The sequence below is a fragment of the Spermophilus citellus genome (genome assembly GCF_964194105.1).
Source record: "Spermophilus citellus genome assembly, chromosome: X".
In the NCBI taxonomy this organism is placed as follows: domain Eukaryota; kingdom Metazoa; phylum Chordata; class Mammalia; order Rodentia; family Sciuridae; genus Spermophilus; species Spermophilus citellus.
This window is the reverse complement of record NC_138190.1, coordinates 87958417-87971564: the sequence shown is the minus strand read 5'-3', so window position 1 is coordinate 87971564 and position 13148 is coordinate 87958417. Positions and strand designations below refer to the sequence as shown.

Here is a 13148-nt window from a genome sequence, read left to right as displayed (position 1 = left end):
ATTTATTTTTTAGTTCTCGGCGGACACAACATCTTTGTTGGTATGTGGTGCTGAGGATCGAACCCGGGCCGCACGCATGCCAGGCGAGCGCGCTACCGCTTGAGCCACATCCCCAGCCCCGATACCATGATTCTTAACCATACCCTGATGCCAACTAAACCTGCCAGAGCTCTTGTCATGATACTCACTTCTTTTTAATGTGAAAATCTGGAGTGGGCTATGATGAAGAAATCTGTTCTTTCTCATTTCATAGCTGAGTACTACTTAAAGGGAGAAGTTATAGTTACTGTTCACAAAGCTATATAGCCATACTGACCTAATGTAATATTATCCAGGGTATAGATAGGTTCAGGAAGTCATGTAGATATATACTAAGCATAAGACCATGACCATATAGTCCCAGCTGCTTTGGGTTTGTGAAGGTATAGTAAATCTTTGCTTGTATGGCACAAAAAGCCCATTCATTCACCTCATGGTTGAGGATAAGTACAAACAAATGCATCTGCTTTACCTGGAAAAGGCATCTAGGCTGATTTTGCCAGGTACTGAGTCTGCTCTAAGGAGGGTCTTCTTTCTTCCTGGAAGTGTCTCTAACCACAGAACTAACAGAACTTACCATGGAGGATCCACTTTGCATGCTGCTTCTGGCTAGTTTCTGGCGATGCAACTTCACCAGGTGGTCAATGTCTTCTTCTTCTTCTTCTTCTGCTGCTGCTATTGCTTTTGTTTCTGCCTCTTTTTCTTCCTGGAGCAGTAAATATAGACTAAGAATTAATAAAAATAATACCAAGGTGCAGGGGCACATGCCTGTAATCCCAGGGTCTCTGGAGGCTGAGGCAGGAGGATCGTGAGTTCAAACCCAGCCTCAGCAAAAGTGAGGCACTAAGCGACTCAGTGAGACCTTGTCTCTAAATAAAATACAAAATAGGGCTGGGGATGTGGCTCAGTGGTGAAGTGCCCCTGAGTTCAATCCCTGGTATCCACCCCCCAAAAAAAGATAAACTTCAAAAACTAATATCTTTCCTTTAGTGGAAACCATAATGGCTGCAAGGTTCTGAGACTTCATGTAAACACATATGCAAGTATTTTTATTTTTATATGGTTCCCCATTTCTGGCTTCCCAGAAAGAAAGCCATTTTATCATATTTAACAAAGAATAAGATATAAGTACTTAACATTTTTATAGGAGATATAACTCTTTTCCATTCAACTACTTCAACCCATCCATCCCTTTACATTTTTGAAATAAGTATTTATTTGAGCACTTAACTATATATCCAGCAATATATTAGAAGATAACAGAGAAAACAGTTATTTCCTTTAAGCAAAACAGGAACTGGATTTACTTCAGAAATTGGGGGCAATCAACATTCATGTTGCATTTTTCTTAATAATTAAACAGATTGAAAACAAATACTAAAATCACCTCTACATTAAAAAAATGAATGTACTGGCCAAATTAAATATATAATAGTACTTACCATATCCACATTGAGGCCTGGGACAGATTTGCTTCTGTCTCCCAAGGAGCCACTTTCATGCTCCATATCTTCTGGGCGCAGATCTATCACAGATTTAGTGCATTCTGAGTGGAAGACCAAAAACCCAAATCAAAAGAGACCCACTCTACTCCATAACAAGAGCCCAGAAAGGATATTCAGAATTTCAGTCCCAAAGGCTATAAAGGGAAACTGGCTACCTGAAGGCCTGAGGATTTTTCTGGTGTTCTTCTTGAATATCATTTCACCCTCATCAACAGGTACCACATTTTCACCCCCTGAATGAATTTCCTAGGAAAGAACAAGGGAAATAAAATGGAAAAGGATAGTCGGGTAGGTGGTAGGAATGAGTAACAAAGGAGAGCATGAAGTGGAATAAGCTTCAGATTTTCAGTCCACTATGACAAACTTACAAGAAAGATTAAATGTATGAAAGTACTACAAAACCTATTTTCTCATGCATTTCAACTAAACCCTTAGGAAATGCTCCCAGATAAATCTGAAGTGAAATTTGTTTAGTTGAATTTCTGATTTGAATTTGGCCTGAGGGGGCTGGGGTTGCTAGAGCACTTGCCTAGTATGTGTGAGACACTAGGTTCTATTCTCAGCACCACATACAAATAAATAAAATAAAGGACCATTGACAACTAAATACTAATAAATGAATAAATAAATTTGGCCTGAGTAAAGAAAGAAGGAAAGAAAGAAAAGAGGAGAGGAGATGAGAGGGGAAAGAAAGGAAGGAAGGAAAGAAGGGAGGGAGCAAGGGAGAGGGAGGAAGGGAAAGAAGAGAAGGAAAGACAAATAGCCTGGTTTACCTTTTCAACTTGAGATTTAGGGGAAGACATCTTCTTCCATTCTGGAAAGAGGCCAGATTTATCCAGAGAGTCTCTCCTGGAGGCAGATTCAGAAGTTAGAACTAAGTTACCTCCTCCCCTTCCTCTTTTAATCAGGACTCAAAGCTCTAGCAAGGAGGGAGAGTCACTGGCTTGGGGTCATCATAGTAACCAAATCCAAAAAATACACTTCATATCTGATTTACCTTGAAGGAATGCAGAAGATCAAATATGCAACTTTATACAAACACAAACACTCACACTCCCATTCCTAAGGGGCAGTGGCATCAATTGCTTCTGGGCTAGGAAGAATCCTCCAAGGTACAGCAGACTGGGGAACTTAACACACTCCAAGAAGCTGTACCCAGAGCCAAATCACTAGAAGACCTACTGAAAGACTTCTGGGAAGAAAATACTGCATTCGATTTCCTGAGGACAGAAATCAGGAACACTCAAGGCATAGCAAACATGCATTCTGATGCTACAGAACAAAATGGGAACTTAGGTTGAGCAGACATAAGGGAAATGGGAAATAGTAAGGAAAATGGGGGAAACCCAACCTGGAGGTGCTGTCTGAGTCAGCTGTGTAGCTATCCAAACTCTCACTCTCAGCCTCTATCACACTCTTTCCATTTTTCTGCTTTGGCACTTCGAATGGCATGCTAGAATAAAAACAAAGAGTCAATATTTAAAGGAAATTAGCTATCCTGCCTCCAGTAGGACCTCCTTTCTAATAATTCATTCACTACTGTAGCCTAAGTGATTTTTCTCAAATAAGTACGAGTAGATTGTAAAAACTTCATAGGTTCCCTATTTCTGTTGGAACTGAATTCAAATTACTTGGCCTGGCAGGAAAATCATTATGATTTGAACCCTGCTCAGTACTCCAGCCTCATCTTTCACCCTCCACTCTTCTTTGTACTTTCGTTCTGGAAAGAAGAAGACCTTTTGGTTCCTTGAATATCCCAAAGTTCTTTCTCTTCCTTCTTTTCTTTGCCTGAGATGTTCTTTTCACAGTGGCTACTTTTCTTCATCTAGCTGAATCTACTCTTTCTTGAGGTCTCTCCTTATGTCAATTCCTCCAGATTTCTCTGACCATATCCTAAGTCTGGATTAACAAACTTGCTCCCCAAATACCCCAATTCTTGATAACATTCATAACATATGTAAGTATTTATGTCTTTAAAACAAATTATTTACTTTGTTAAATGATTTGTTTAATGTCTTTCTATTCCAATAGACTAAGTTACATGAGATCAGTGACCACATAGCTTGCGCACCACCATGTTCCCATTGCTTAGAAGACAGGTTTAGCATAAGTTAGATAGTTAAATGTCTGTTGATCAAATTCTTGAATAAATTCCTTCAATGCAACTTAGGTAGATCCACAAATAATCAGTATGTCTTAAAGACAGTATGCAGAAGTCCAAAGTGGCTTTAAAGCTTAATTATCATAGTGAATGATGAACCTAAGCATTTAAAACAGCAGCCCTCCTAATAAGGTTCCAAGTCCTGAGACTGTATATGATACATAGAGAGTCACTGTGGTATATTCATAAATGTACATAGGAAAGTTATGTGAAAATCATTCCACTCTCTTTCCTATTCCTGATCCCCTCCCTTCCCTTCATCCCCCTTTGTCTAATCTACTGAACTTCTATTCTTCCTCTCCGTCCTTGTTGTGTGTTAACATCCACATATCAGAGAGATAATATGACCTTTGGTTTTAGGGGATTGGCTTATTTCACTTAGCATAATAGTCTCCAGTTCCATCCATCTACCAGCAAATGCCATAATATCATTCTTCTTTCTGGCTCAGTTATATTCCATTGTGTATATGTACTACATATAGGTTGGTTTCATAGCTTAGCTATTGTGAATTGAGCTGGTAATAAACATCGATGTGGCTGCATCACTGAAGTATGCTGTTTTTAGCTCCTTTGGATATACACCAAGGAATGGGATAACTGGTAAAAAAAAACTGTGATTACATTCCAAGATTTTTTAGGAAACCATACTGCTTTCCAGAGTGGTTGCACCAAATAAGTCAATTAATACAATACTGCCATGTATAACTAAAAAGAACAATTTTTTTAAACAGAGATATCTGTATCTCCATGTTTATTGCAACATTATTCACAGTACCTAAGAAGTAAAGGTAACCAAAATGTCCATCAACTGATAAGTGGGTTGGAAAAATATGGATATATATAATAGAATATTGTTCAGCCTTTAAAAAGAAAGAAATCCTAGGCTGGGGATATATCTCAGTTGGTACAGTGCTTGCCTTGCGTACACAAGGCCCTGGGTTCAGTCCCTAGCAACACACACACATACACACACACACACAAAGGAAATCCTGTGTTTTTCTATAGTGTAATGAACATGGAAGACATTATGCTGAGTGAAAAAAGACAGACACAGAAAGACAAATACTGCATAATCTCACTCATGTGAAGTGTAAAGTCTAACTCACAGAGACAAAGAGCAGAATGGTAGTTGACGTTGAAGAGTACAATGATGGAGAGTTACTGGTGGGGCTGAGGAAGTCAGAGAAAAGTGTTGGTCAAAGGGTAAAAATTTCAGTTAAATGGGGGAACTTTAAGCTTTGGTTAAAAGCTTTTGCTTTCTTGTTTACTTTAATTTAAAGGATTGTTTTAATGTTTACATTTTATAATGAACACATATTACCTTTTATTCAGATAAAAGGCAAGGAAATATTATTCCCAAGTTTTAACAAGTTTTTAATTAAAAAAAATAAAAATAAAACAGCAGTCCTCATATCTAAAAGGCAAAATATCATCCCTGGGCCTCTTATCTCAAAGAATTAATAAGAAAATCAGGAAAAGGGAAAAAGTCATTCTATCTCTAATATCTGAATTAATTTCCCTTGACTCCCAGATCTCCATACCCCCAAGGTTTCTTCCTTTAAGCTCACTGGCTGCCCCTTCTCAGTTTCCGTTTCTGGTCCCTCCTCCTCTCTAGGAACTCTACCATTTGGATTGTGTCCAGGCTTCTTCTCAGGGTTGCTTCTCTTCTCCATCTAGCATTACTCCTAAATGATCTCATCTTGTATCATGGCTTTAAATATCACCTATAAGCTTATAACTTAAATGTATGTCTTAAATGCAGACTTATTTTTCCAATAGCCTACTCAGCCTCTCCAACTTGGATGGGTCAAACACAAGTCTAAAACCAAAGCCCCAATCTTCGCCAAAACCTGCTCTTCCCTCAATCTCATCAAATGGAAACTCCCTTCTGTCATTTCTAAGATTGAAAATTTCAATAATTATCCTTGACTCCTCTCTTTATCTCATAATACAAATAAAATATGTCAGCAAATCCTCTTGTCTCTATCTCCAAAATACATCTAGAATCTCATCAGTCCCCATCCCTTCCAGTGCTATTACTCTGGTCCAAAGCATTACTGTTTGGCAAGTGAATGGTTGCAATAGCCTCCTAACAAATCTCCCTGCTTCTTTCTTTATCTCCAGTCAGTCCATTCACAACTCAGTGGCCAAAAAAGAGCCTGGAAAATATAAATCAGACAGTTCAGCAATTCCACTCCTAGATATATACCTGAGAGCATTAAAAAACATACATTCGTGTAAAAACATAAATGTTCATATCAACATTATTCCAAATAGCCAAAAATGTGAAAACAACCCAAATTTCCATCTATGGATGACTATATAAAAATTTTGTGTGTATACACACACACACACACACACACACACACACACACATACATGTAATATTATTCTCCTATAAAAGGAAATTAAGTTCTGATACATGATGCAACATGAAGGAATCTTGAAAATGTTATGCTAACTGAAAGAAGCCAGACACAAATGGCCACATTTTTATGACTCTATTTGTATGAAACAGAATACAAATTAGGCAAATACAGAGAGATAGAAAGTAGAAAATGGGGAGTGGATGCCTATTGGGTACAGGATTTCTTTGAGGGGTGATGAAAATGTTCTGAATTTAGATAGTACTTTAAGAATGTAGTGCATTTAATTTCTTTTGTCTGTCTAATTGCTCTGGCTAGTGTTTCAAGAACTAAATTGAATAGAAGTGGTGATAGAGGGCATCCCTGTCTTGTTCCAGATTTTAGAGGGAATGCCTTCAGTTTTTCTCCATTTAGGATGATGCTAGCCTGAAGTTTAGCATATATAGCTTTTACAATGTTGAGATAAGTTACTGTTATCCCTATCTTTTCTAGTGTTTTGAACATAAAGGTATGCTGTACTTTGTCAAATGCTTTTTCTGCATCTATCGAGATGATCATATGGTTCTTGTCTTTAAGTCTATTGATGTGGTGAATAACATTTATTGATTTCCGTATATTGAACCATCCTTGCATCCCAGGGATGAAATTTGTGGATGACATGATAATATATTTAACAGACCCAAAAGGGTCTACAAAGAAACTGCTAGAGTTAATAAATGAATTCAGCAAAGTGGCAGGATATAAAATCAACATGCATAAATCAAAGGCATTCCTGTATATCAGCAACAAAACTTCTGAAATGGAAATGAGGAAAACCACTCCATTCACAATATCCTCAAAGAAAATAAAATACTTGGGAATCAACCTAACAAAAGAGGTGAAAGATTTATACAATTAAAACTACAGAACCCTAAAGAGAGAGATAGAAGAAGATCTTAGAAGATGGAAAAATGTACCCTGTTCATGGATAGGCAGAACTAACATCATCAAAATGGCAATACTACCCAAAGTTCTCTACAGGTTTAATGCGATGCCAACTAAAATCCCAATGGCATTTCTTGTAGAAATAGATAAAGCAATCATGAAATTCATATGGAAAAACAAAAGACCCAGAATAGCAAAAGCAATTCTAAGCAGGAAGTGTGAATCTGAAGGTATAGCAATACCAGAGTTCAAACTGTACTACAAAGCAATAGTAACAAAAACAGCGTGGTACTGGTACCAAAACAGGCAGGTGGACCAATGGTACAGAATAGAGGACACAGAAACCAATCCACAAAATTACAACTTTCTTATATTTGATAAAGGGGCTAAAAGCATGCAATGGAGGAAGGATAGCATCTTCAACAAATGGTGCTGGGAAAATTGAAAATCCATATGCAACAAAATGAAACTGAATCCCTTTCTCTCGCCATGCACAAAAGTTAACTCAAAATGGATCAAGGAGCTAGATATCAAATCAGAGACACTGTGTCTCATAGAAGAAAAAGTTGGCTACGATCTACATACTGTGGGGTCGGGCTCCAAATTCCTTAATAGGACGCCCATAGCACAAGAGTTAATAACAAGAATAAATAAATGGGTCTTACTTAAACTAAAAAGCTTTTTCCTAGCAAAAGAAACAATAAGAGAGGTGAATAGAGAGCCTACATCCTGGGAACAAATTTTTACCCCTCACACTTCAGATAGAGCCCTAATATCCAGAATATACAAAGAACTCAAAAAATTAAACAATAAGATAACAAATAACCCAATCAACAAATGGGCCAAGGACCTGAACAGACACTTCACAGAGGAGGACATACAATCAATCAACAAGTACATGAAAAAATGCTCACCATCTCTAGCAGTCAGAGAAATGCAAATCAAAACCACCCTAAGATACCATCTCACTCCAGTAAGATTGGCAGCCATTATGAAGTCAAAAAACAATAAGTGTTGGCGAGGATGTGGGGAAAAGGGTACACTTGTACACTGCTGGTGGGACTGCAAATTGGTAAGGCCAATTTGGAAAGCAGTTTGGAGATACCTGGGAAAGCTGGGAATGGATCCACCATTTGACCCAGCTATCGCCCTCCTCGGACTATTCCCTGAGGATCTTAAAAGAGCGTACTATAGGGATACTGCCACATCAATGATCATAGCGGCACAATTCACAATAGCTAGACTGTGGAACCAACCTAGATGCCCTTCAATAGATGAATGGATAAAAAAAAATGTGGCATCTATACACAATGGAGTACTACACAGCAATAAAAAATGACAAAATCATAGAATTTGCAGGGAAATGGATGGCATTAGAGCAGATTATGCTAAGCGAAGCTAGCCAATCCTTAAAAAACAAATGCCAAATGTCTTCTTTGATATAAAGAGAGCAACTAAGAACAGAACAGGGAGGAAGAGCATGAGGAAAAGATTAACATTAAACAAAGACGAGTGGGGGGAGAGAAAGGGAGAGAGAAGGGAAAGCATATGGAAATGGTAGGAGACCCTCAATGTTACACAATATTACATAGAAGAGGATGTGAGGGGAAAGGGGGGGAAACAAGGGAGAGAACTGAACAACAGCAGATGAGGTAGAGAGGGATGATGGGTGGGGAGGGGAGGGGGGATAGTAGGGCATAGGAAAGGTAGCAGAATACAACAGTCACTAATATGCCATTATGTAAAAATGTGAGTGTGTAACCGATGTGATTCTGCAATTTGTATTTGGGGTAAAAATGGGAGTTCATAACCCAATTGAGTCAAATGTATGAAAGAAGATATATCATGAGCTTTGTAATGTTTTGAACAACCAATAAAAAAATATAAAAAAAGAATGTACTGTAACCATCACTACTAACAACCACAGCATTGAACACATTAAATTTGTTAAAATGATGGTTTTATGTTACGCAAATTTTATCTCAGTTTTTCAAAAGAAAAATGAGATCATGTCACTCACTCAGAACCAATCTTCTCATACACAGTAAGACAGTACTTTCAAGTGTCAATCAAGTTTTATATGATCTGCCCCATCTCTGTATTTATCTCCTCCCATTCCACCCTACTCACTCAGTTCCAGATTATCCAAAAGTATAAAACACAAACATCATTTTAGTATCTTTATACCTACTGTTTTCTCTGCCTGCAATGTTCTTCCATAAGATACTCTCAAAGTTTGCACCTTCATTTGCTTATTGCCTTTGCTCAAATGTTACCCCACTAAGACTTTCCCTAGCTAGCCTAAACAATATATATAGTGTATTCCTAGCATTCCCTTTCCTTTCAAGTCTCCTTAATTTTCTCCATTGCACTTGTCAACATCTGATATACTATTTGTTTACTGATCTTGTGTGTGTTTGTGTGTGTGTGTGTGTGTGTGTGTGTGTGTGTTTGTGCATGTGTGCCTACTACCCCAAAATTTAAAGTCTGCTAGCAAGGGAATAGTTCCTGGCACATGGTAGGCATTCATATGTATTTATCAAATAAACCAACAAAATAATAAATGAACAAAGAATAGTATCCAAATCTACAACATCCTACCCAGTAAAGAATAAACTTTCCAAGTTGTCACATGATGTTTGAGATAGTTCTGTGAAAACAGACAGCAGGGGTTGAAATCCTAGGGCTTGCAAGAAGTGAAACACCAGTCATTCCTTTAAAAAAATGGATTAGCTTTATAGTACAAGGCACAGCAGGGAACTTGATTTTATTTTTTTACTTTAAAATCATTCTTTCCTCCCCTTTGCTCCAAAGAAAAAAGAACTCCTAGCAAAATCGTTCCTCCAGAGAAGATGTTTAACAGTGACCCATGGAGAGTGGTTTTTGCTTGTGTTTTTTCCTAAAGATTAATGTGTACTGATCCAGAGCTAATACAAACAACCCCAGGGCAAAAAAGCAATTATTTGACATCTGTTCTGTAAAAAATAAACTAAGAGATGGGAGTCCTGTGCTCTAGCTATCTGTATGATCACAGGTAAATCACTTATCCTGCTTTCTTTTCTGTAAAAATAAGGGGGTTGAATTAGATTATCTCTGGGGCTCCATAATTTTATGGGAAAGATCACTTATGTCACTTAATCTGTTTCCATGTTTAGGATAAATAAGAGTCTTCTGGGTCCAATGAGACTAGAGGTCATGGACAGCCAGAAGCAGTAAGTTTCAGAAATTACATTCTGACTGATGATGTCAGATGTGTTAATCAATTTCAGCAAATAAAAGCCATTCTTATCCTTATCCACAAAGTAAAAAGGGGCCTCTTCACCCAGAACAGATGAGTCACCAAACCAGGGCTGTGATGATAAAATCACAGTACATACATATAATGAAACACCACACTTATATCTTGGTGCTGTCATGGAAAGAAGTCCATGTTATATTTTTCCTTTTATTCCTTGATTTATAATTGACATAAATAAGCTACATGTTTAAATGTGCAACTTGATGAGTTTTTAAGTTTTTTTTAGTTGTAGATGGACACAATATCTTTATCTTATTTTTTTATGTGGTGCTGAGGATTGAACCCAGTGCCTCACACATGCTAGGCAAGTGCTATACCCCTGAGCCACAACCCCAGTCCCAATTGATGAGTTTTGACATATGTATATACCTTTACAAACATAACCACAATTAAACTGAGGAACATTTATTGTTCCAAAAAGTTTCTTTATGCCCCTTGATAATCCCTCCCATCCCCCTTGGCCCTGTCCCCTGGCAAATAAGAGTCTTATTTCTTATTTCTGATAATCTGATTTCTGTTATGAAAAACTAGTTTGTATTTTTTAGAATTTTATATAAACAGAATCACACATTATAAAGCTCTTGACATATCATATTTCATACATTAGAATCAAGTGGGTTATGAACTCCCATTTTTACCCCAAATGCAGATTGCAGAATCACATCGGTTACACATCCACATTTTTACATAATGCCCTATTAGTAACTGCTGTATTCTGCCTTGTAATGTTTTGAACAACTAATAATAAAAAAAAAGAGGGGCTGGAGTTGTGGCTCAGTGGTAGAGCATTTACCTAGCATGTGTGAGGCCCTGGGTTCAATTCTCAGCACCACATATAAGTAAATGAATAAAATAAAGGTCCATCAACGTCAAAAAAAAAAAAAAGAAAAAAAAGACAGACACAAAATAAGAAAATCTTCATAACATAAAATCACATCAAAAAGGTAGAGTATAGAATGAGATGGACATCATTACCCTAGATACGTGTGTTACTGCACATGAGGTGTGACGCTACATTGTGTACAACCAGAGAAATGAAAAGTTGTAATTACATATAAGAGGCTGGGTGGGGAATGGGAAAATAAATAAGGAGGGAGATGGATTACAGTAGATGGGGTAGAGAGAGTAAAAGGGAGGGGAGGGGAGGGGGGATAGTGGGGGATAGGAAAGGGAGCAGAGTACAACAATTACCAATAGGGCATTATGTAAAATTGTGGATGTGTAACCGATGTGACTCTGCAATCTGCATTTGGGGTAAAATTGGGAGTTCATAACCCACTTCAGTCTAATGTATGAAGTATGATATGTCAAGAGCTTTGTAACGTTGTGAACAACCAATAAAAAAAAATAAAATAAAATAAAAACAGAAAAGTTGTGCTGCAATTGTGTACAATGAATCAAAATGCATTCCGTCATATATCCCTAATTAGAATAAATAATTTTTTAAAAGGCAAAAAAACCCAGAATCACACAGTAGGTATTGTTTTGTATGATGTTTAACAATTGGTATTATTATTACTTTAAAATTCATCTAGGTCATTACTGCATGTATCAATAGTTCATTCCTTTCCGTAGCTGACTAGTATTCCATTGTATAAACAAACCCAGCTTATCCATCCACCTTTTACTGGACATTTGGATTGTTTCCAGGTCTTAGCTATTACAAATAAAGCCGCTATGAACATTCCTGTACAATTCTTTGAATGAACATATGCTTTTGCCACTCTTGAGTAAATACCTATGAATGAAATGGCTGAATCACAAAGTAGGTACACATTGAACTTTTCTTAGGACACTGCTAAATTTTTTCAAAATGCTACACCATTGTGTGTTCTCATAAGCAGGTTATGAGAATCCTAATTGTTCTACATCCCTGCTTATAAGTGGTATGGTCAGTCTTTAATTTTAGAGGGCACATAGTAGTATCTTATGGTGATTTTAATTTGCATTTATGTAATGACTAAGAATGCTGAACATCTTTTCATGTGCTTATCTGACATCTATAAATTGTGTTTGGTGAAAGGTCTGTTCACATCTTTCCCATTTCCTATGGGAATGTCTGTATTACTGAGTTTTTAAAGTTCTCTCTCTTTATTTTTTGCTTTATATATCTTATTATATATATATATATATATATATATATATATATATATATATATATATATATATCATCCTTTTTAAAAAATATCATCCTTTTTAAAAAAAAGAGAGATTAAAAGTATAGGTATTCGACCTAGGTATGTGTGCTTAGACAATTTGGTAGCCTATTTGCCAAAACTATTAATGACTTATAACAATAATTGGGGCAGAGGCAGTTAGATTAGTAGAGGACTTAATTTATATATTTTTAACATCGTATAAAATGTGATGAAATTATTTCCTTTTGGTTGAGGGAAAGTTAGGGGGGAAAGGCACACGTACACATACATACATAAGCCTAAAATTGAACAGCAGCAACCAAAGTGGCAAGGTATGGCCTCAAGTCATACAGTTCAAAAATTCATGGTGAAAATAGAAGATTCAGCTCAGAAAAGCTCCTTCACAATACTTCCCAAAGTGGTACTGAGCAGAGTGTGTGAGTAGGCCGACCTAAGATAAGTCAAGAAAAACAAAAGTCCTCAAGATTTATAATCCCATGTGCTTCTGTAGAACCTCAACAGAGGCAGACAAGACTGTTCCACAGACACTGGAATGAGCTTGAGGATTCACCCAAAGGTGGGCCAACTAAGCCTCCATGAGGAAATTTAAAATAATTGAAGGAAATTAAAACCAGGACCACAGGCTGCTTTCCACCCCTTCCATCAAATTGCAAGCAATGACAGGCATCATGGTGCATGTCTGTAATCACAGCAAGG

At 37.1% G+C, this 13148-nt stretch overlaps 1 protein-coding gene across 3 annotated transcripts in view; it reads right to left on the bottom strand.

Annotated features, from left to right (window-relative positions):
* SYTL4 (synaptotagmin like 4) overlaps positions 1-13148 on the bottom strand; it is a 67575-nt gene that overhangs the window by 19297 nt on the left and 35130 nt on the right. For all 3 annotated transcript variants that reach the window (XR_014020066.1, XM_081277555.1, XM_081277554.1), the window contains 5 exons: positions 2896-2997; positions 2318-2393; positions 1700-1790; positions 1482-1585; positions 617-745 (listed from right to left, as the gene is read on the bottom strand). Coding sequence is in view for 2 of the 3 variants with exons in the window: in XM_081277555.1 (XP_081133681.1) it covers positions 617-745; positions 1482-1585; positions 1700-1790; positions 2318-2393; positions 2896-2997 (502 nt within the window). In the remaining variant the exon portion in view is untranslated. The remainder of the gene's footprint in view (positions 1-616; positions 746-1481; positions 1586-1699; positions 1791-2317; positions 2394-2895; positions 2998-13148) is intronic.